The sequence below is a fragment of the Pygoscelis adeliae genome, unplaced genomic scaffold, assembly GCF_000699105.1.
Source record: "Pygoscelis adeliae isolate BGI_AS28 unplaced genomic scaffold, ASM69910v1 Scaffold68, whole genome shotgun sequence".
NCBI lineage: Eukaryota > Metazoa > Chordata > Aves > Sphenisciformes > Spheniscidae > Pygoscelis > Pygoscelis adeliae.
Window position 1 is genome coordinate 133,040 of NW_008825501.1, and position 7,381 is coordinate 140,420.

The window sequence follows — 7,381 nt, forward strand, 5'->3', positions numbered from 1 at the left end:
ATCAGTGAAAACAACAAAATAGTTATTAATGCTCCCTGGGATTGCAGAGCCTGAAATGACATGAGGCAGCATTTTCTTTGGCTGCTTTAGTTCTCTTTTAGCATGCTACTGCGTGTTTGCCTTTGAGGAGTATAAATGACCCTTTCAAATTCAGGCTTTGAGGCTGACGATGACAATTGATAGCACTAATTTTTTCATCTGTGAAGCACTTTTCATTCAGAGGGCTCTCAGATTGCTTTTCAAAACCGTATAGCTTCCCTTCATCCACCACCGAAATGAACCTACCTCCAAGGTGGTACAAAGGACCCATCAATGCAAGGTGGCAGTACACAGTAATTTAGGGCAGGAAGTGAAGAGTAACGTGTCTTACTGAAGGCACAGGGTCAAGTCAAGTTGGCAGAACACATATCCTGAATCAGAGCCTGGACAAAACATCATCACGAGGCCTCGCATGCTCCAACTCAGGAGGGAAAGTGCCATGGGATCATCACTCACTAGAAAAGGTCAGAGCCCTAAGTTTTACATCTTGAACAGGGGCAGGGTACTGTGTTAAAGCACGCATTCAGAACTGCCTCAAAAGAAGAAAAAAAAAAGCAATTTGCTGACTGCCGTTTCTGAAGCCTTTCCTGCAAAAAAGGGCACTATGATTTTTTTGGTCCCCCCCTTCAAGTAGAAAGGAAAGGCTCTATTGAACTTCAGTCTACACTGTGCTACACTTTACAGGAAGCCCAACCCATTTTGAAATGATTATGAACTGTAAGAGGAGACCACAAGGTGGGAAACTCTTGAAGTGAGTACAAGACTATTCATAATATGAGCGAGAAAAGGAAATAGGTGATTATAAAAGGTCATTAGAAATGTCAGCTTACCAATGGCATTGTATGAACGGAGGTGTAACCCACTGCAACACAAACCTATTACAGCTGAACTTGCAAAGGACACCCATAACCTCAATCTCTTTTGTTCGGAGGCTTACATTTAAGAAGTTTCTTTCATAACATCATCCTTCCAAAACTTACATAAATCCAAAGAATGGGGACTTATCCACCCAACTTCCACTTCACAACTGCTTCAATTCCACACAAGAGATGAATGAAACCAAAAAACTTTCCCAGCCACCAGGAACACAGGTGCTTAGCACTAGATTCAGCAATTACCAAAGCACAACTGCTGTATGAATTTGGGAGGTCCAGAGAAAAGGCAGCTGGTGAGTCTCTCATTCAAATACCTCTTGTCCCCGGTCAGATCCCATTGAGAGGAAGAGATTTCCAGCTTTTAAAAAAGTTTTCTGAGATTAGATTTTCTACAGCATTTTTGTTCACCAAGTGGAAGTGTTTCCCCTTACAGCACCACCAGCAGCAAGAAATTTGTGGTGGATGAATGGAAAAGCAAAGGTGGTCCACCTTGCTGAGACCAACACTCATATCATGGGGGGAAAAACACTCTGATCTGGCAGCAGGAACAAGATGCAGAAGTATTATGTGAGCGAGTATCTCGAAAAGTAAAAGATTAATTGGTGGGATGAGCATAATGACAGAGCTACAAGGTTTGCTTTTAACAGGTACCAGTGCCAGAAGGGGTGTGTTTATCAGTGGTGCTATATGTAACAGTTCCCCGAGATCTCAAAGGACTGGGTGATCTAGGACAGTTTCCTATAGTCCCATGTTCCTTGTATGATCACCTAGCCTGCTTTATTCAATCAACAAAATATTTTTAAGGGTGCTTTACTGCCCAGACACCTCAGACATTTAACATCCTCTCTCTTTGTATTTTACTTCTTGTTTTAGCTTTTTATAACCTGTGCAGAATCTAATGGTCTTTTCAAGCAGAGATTCAAACTCTGCCATAAACTCAGAGCAGGAGACAGCGGACAGCATACCTTCACTCCTCCAATTCTTTCCTCCTGCTTTATTCCACCCATGTATTTCCAAGTTAGCCGATGCTTTCATTTTTTTTTTTTTATTACTCTTGTTTCTTTTAGCAGAGAGAAACATTAACCGTGGAGGTGTGATCCAGACTTGCTCAGATGGAGTGCGGGAGCCTTTGCACTCCCTCATTTCGTGCTTCAGTGCATTTCTTGCTGACAAGTGGAAGAATGCAAGGGAGAGCCAGCAAAACTAAGGCAGATTCTCTGAAACCTGGTCTCAACCCTCTGCTACACCCTCAACAGATATTGCAGCTCTGGCTGCCAAAGGAACTTAGCTCCAACACAGTTCAGGCCAGGCCAGTTAGCTATTTAAAGAGGTCAGTTTATTTATATACTTTTTACCCTCCTTCCCTCCCCTCCAAACTCCCCTCCTGTTTTTTAAGACGGGAAATTACCAGTAGCCCTAAGCACGTAAAATTTGACAGCGGTTTACCAGATAATTTGTATTGGGCCCTTTGTCTTTGCTGGTACTTTTATTCTTCAGTAAATTCCTTCAACCATTAAACAATGTTACTCCCACAACAACTTTGGCAGAGATCAAAAGAGCATGGCAGGTTTACTCCAAGTTTCTACTGCTTCCAGGTATCAAAGAGCTAGATGGAGACAAAGGGTGTTTTTCTTTCCTTTGCTCTCTTCTAAAGGGTTGTGTCTTGAATTTCCATACAGTCAATGAAAACACTTTAAAACGTAATTAAGGTGGATTTTGGGGGCTGGGGGGTGGGGTGAGGAGATTGGTTTCAATCCAGTACCTAAGTCATTGTGCTTTTGCTGAAATAATGATGACACTCATTGATAGCACTGCCTCGCCTTCTTAAAAAGAACCTGTAGTGCTAGGAAAACCAGAATAATTATGAATTAAAGTACTGTCTACTCTCAGCAGATTTCTGGTGACACAAGAGGAAAGGAGATATATTTTGAAAGAGAGATATTTGTATATATATACAGGCCTGCAATCCCCAGCCCAGTGACCTGGAGAGAGAAGTCGGACCTCTCTCAACTTTCTGCATGAGGTGAACAGTGCTGCATGCCTCGCCTCAACAGTGCAGTGTTTCTTCAAGGAATCCAGAAATCCTCAAAAAGGTGGTTATTTTGTGGTCTACTTGGGACAACTGGAGTCCCAGAGAGCTAAGCCCACCCACAGTCTCATCAGCTGTTGAAACCTGCTACAACCACTAGATTAGATGTTAAAATCTTATCCTTGCAAAGACTGCACGTGCATTAGGTTATACTGGGATCTACCTAAGTTAAAAAAAAAAAAATAAAAATCAAGCAGACAAATAAGAAAGCATCAAGGAGACTATTTCATCCCCAACACTGAATTCAACCTTTGGAAAGAAGCAAACTCTCAGGAGGCTTCAGGGGAAAAGAGGACACTTAGATGAGGCCGAAGAAGCCCACAGGGGAAGCTGCCTATTTCATTTCTGGAACGTGGACCATGTGCGTCTATTTTTAATTTTGAACCAAGTTCCTCTGCCTCCTGCCAGAAGTCCTGAGCCCTGTGCCGGTGCAACGAGAGCAGCAGCCCAGCCATCCCCTAATAGCTATTACTTCTCAATAAAGAGCAGCACTTAGGCAAGGGATGAGGTTACTGTCGGAGGGTTCATGATTAATAATGATTAATCTGATCCTTGCCAACATGAACTGGATCCACCATTCACTAAATAATTACTCTGCAGCATGGATACCGTTTCCAGAGGAGGCATACATTTGTCATATTAAAACCAAAAACAAACACACAGAAGGACAGGAGGATCTGACTTCTCAGTAACACTTGAGCTCACACGAGCCACCAGAAAAGTTAAGCAAAGAGAAAAAAGAAAAAAATCAAAGGGTAAGAGCAGTTAAAAATTGATGAGCCACCTACCTTTTGGGAGAAGCAGCGGAAAACAAATAAAACTAAACCCTGAGAAGGCAGAGCTGCATGTGCTGAGAATATGGAGCACTCTGCTACTTCGGGTTCTCAACCTTATGCATACCTCTAATATGCACATTATTTGTCCACCCACACAATTTTCCCCTGTTTTTAAATGACATTTTGCTTTCCTCAGAAAGTACACAAACAAAGTCTCTCCCCAGGAACCATCTTTCTGGCTTTATGTTAATATACCACTTAGCACAAGGAAATCCTAGTCCAGGATTGCCATTCTTATGCAACAATGTACCTCAAATAATAAGCAACAGTATAATAATTTATGGAGAGGCATAAATTTCTGGGAAACTCATAACCACTCTGAAGAGCATATATGAACCTTACAATTACAGTAGGATGTTTGTAGTGCAGAGACTTGGTTCTGGGCCTTGGAGCACGGATGAATTTCACTCCCACAAAGCACACAAGCTACTGGCAACGGTGCCAATGGCAGCCAAGGACACAGGGATTTTGCTGCCAAGAGGTGGCCCTATTTTGGGACTCCTCTCAGCCATCCTGCTTCACTGACCCAAAGCTTCATCAAGACAATCCATGGAGGATGGGACTCTAGTTCTTCAGTGTGCTCAGCTGTATTTCCTTTGAGGTTTTCAAAGCTTTTGTGGGATTTATACTGCACTGCTTAGCCTTCCACCTCATCTTGTAGGGTTTGATTTGGACTGGGAGGCCACACAATGTAGACCACCAGTCCCTCTCCTGCTCTGGTGCAAATCCAACTGAAGGTTGGGTTCCTTGTGAGTATTATGAAATCCCAGCCCCATGTGAGCCTGTTTGGACTTCTGCCCTCGACAGTGACGGGGCCAGGATTTACACACTGGTGACTTGCACCATGGAAAATACCATGCAGATAGGTGCCTTTGGATGTCAGACTCAGGGAAGCAGATTTCAGGTCAAGGAGGTTAAGGTACCTTCTCTTCTAGAGGCATACTGGAGAAATGCCAGTGAATTAAATCCTCAGCAATGGGGTAGTGGCTTGGTTCAGCTGGGGATTTTCACTGGTGGGGCAGTGTGTCTAGGACTTTCTGCAAGTTTCCAAATTGACTTGAAAGAATGAAAAAAAATTAAAATCTTTGCAAAGCATCACCTTTCACAAAAATTCAACCGAAATGTAGCTGGTTAGTCCCAAACTTTTAAATAGTTAATGGTATAAAAACCACATACCTATTTATGTGTACTTTCACGAAAATGAAAACTAAGTTGCATTTTCACACAACTTTACAGAGGCATCACAGGAAAAAACAAAGCAAGACTGAAAAAAGAAAAAGCCCCCAACAATGATGAAGGTAAATCTTTAAAATCTGAGACAGGACATGGGAGGAGGGGGTAAAGCTCAGCAAACAAAACTAAATCCAGTGCAGTATTTTTCCCCTTCACAAAGTGAAACAAGCTGTTCCTAAAATAATGCTTCCTTGGTTTTCTGGCAATTAGTGTCCTGAAGGATTAGCCTACAATCGTCGGCAAGTGTTTGCCTTCCCCAGCCGATGTCACCATAGAAGTCTGTGTTTATCTACAAGGCCCAGGGGATAATTTATAAGCTGAGCCGAGGTCCTGCATTCACAGACAAATGTTCCACGCTGCCACCCACCCTCCTGTACTAGTTTCCTCCCCATCCACCTCCTGTCCCCTGAAATACTGCCAGGACCCTGTGAGGGGCACGACGAATGAGCTTTACAACCTCTGGAGCAAGTACTTGCCCAATAGTTTATGCTGACACAGCAAAAAAAGTTACTGAGATGGTCAATACATCACTAGATATCAAAAATTAGATTTCAGAAAGTAACCAAACGTAAAGAATAATTTATCACTGTCCCAGAAAACATAAAAAAGAATGGGATTTTTTTTTCCCTCCAAAAACTATTGCCTACTCTATAATTAAAGTTCTGCCATCAATGAGTTTTAGGTCCAACACTCAGGGCCTGTGAGAGATGGCGTTTTGTAAAACCTCTCTGCAATCAAGATGTTCCCATTTCATTTTTAATCTCTACTACAAGTGGTCTGACCCTGCTCTAGTCCTGTTGTAAATCAAGAGTGATTCAAGCAGAGTACATCAAAATACAAAAGACTAAAATTTTACAAATTTTGTGTTTTGTTTCTAAATTAATTTTCTCCTGGTGTGTTAGAACCTCAACATGAGAAAATTAATCTTGTATTTGAGAGAATGGGAAGCTATTCTTTAAAGAAAAGTAATATGAATTCTTGTCTCGATGGTGAATTGATAGTATAGCTCATGACAATGAATTTGTTATTTTGAAAATACTAATTAAAGAAAAAAACCAACATCAATGAAAGACTCAATCCTACAAAGCATTTATAAATGTGACCAATGTTCCTCACAACAGAGCCCACCGCAGGATAGAAAGATCTGTTGTCAGATCTTTTCAGACATTAACAAAACAAGGCTCAGAGACATCGTTACTAATTAGCGTTGATGAACATGCATGTTGAAAACGAAAAACATTTTTCCTCCTGAGAATTCATCTCTTTTCCCATCAGTAAATTATCGGGAGTTCCTGGAGCTTTGTGGACATTGAATCTCCTTCAGGTCTATACCTGGTCACAGGTTGTTCAAAAGGTACATTAAAGAGCAATGTTATTTGATATTTGAGATCAACTGCTTCACTCTACCACATTTAACATTGGATGACCCAATATTTATAAAACGTTTCTGCTCAAATCAAATTTTGTTCCATCTTTGGAACGAATGATCTCAGGATTCAAACTTCTCTTTAGCTACAATGCCAGAAGGCCATAATAACTGAAAATTTTGACAGGGAGAAACTTGGCTGGTCTGAATAAGTGCAAAATGGTAGGAGGTAGGAAAAGACCACCAGCTGGCTGTCGTTCAGAGCGCAGTCCACCTCGCTTGCAATTACTGAACCCTAGAAGTGGTCCCACTGACGTCAATTTGACCAATTTTAGAATAAGGGGCCATTCATTCCAAGTAATGAATATTGAAACCTGGCCATCGGTTTGTGAACAAGTTTTTACATGTCTATCATGGAGAACTTCAATAAAGAATGTTCTTGTTATGGTGTCACTTCAGAACAAAAGCATGCAACGAATGGCACGTTTCTCTGTAACTATCGCCCATCCAGGCAGCTACAGTATGAGACCAAAGGTTGCATGCATTTAGCCGGCAAGGAAGTGCAATATTCTTTAAGAAAGACATTGCCTGGAGTGGATTTTTATAAAGGAACAGAATTCATGAATAAATAAACCAGATGGGAATAAGTCAGGCTAGGGCATTAACAGCTCCTAGTGCAATGAATCACTGATCTTGCTTGAGGGTTTTTCTACGAATAACAAATACAAAAACATTAACGCTGTATCATTTTCAGCCACGCCAAAGATTCTGTTTGTGTCCAGGAACCCCGATATGCAACAGCACAGTTCAAAACAATCGGGTGTTAACACGTTCTTTTATTTCCACCAGTTAAAGTACATATTGACTGACCTGATCTGAGTCTTTCACTTGAGCATTTTTCCCTTTTCTGCAACCACAACTCATGAGCAGTTTTGCATCTCCA

The 7,381-nt window shown here is 41.5% G+C and overlaps 1 protein-coding gene across 1 annotated transcript in view; it reads right to left on the reverse strand.

Annotated features, from left to right (window-relative positions):
- Nucleotides 1–7,381, reverse strand: part of SETBP1 (SET binding protein 1) — a gene marked incomplete at its 3' end in the record, with an annotated part of 168,749 nt that overhangs the window by 127,613 nt on the left and 33,755 nt on the right. Inside the window, 1 exon segment of the mRNA XM_009331554.1 lies at nt 7,309–7,381. Coding sequence (XP_009329829.1) covers nt 7,309–7,381 — 73 coding nt within the window.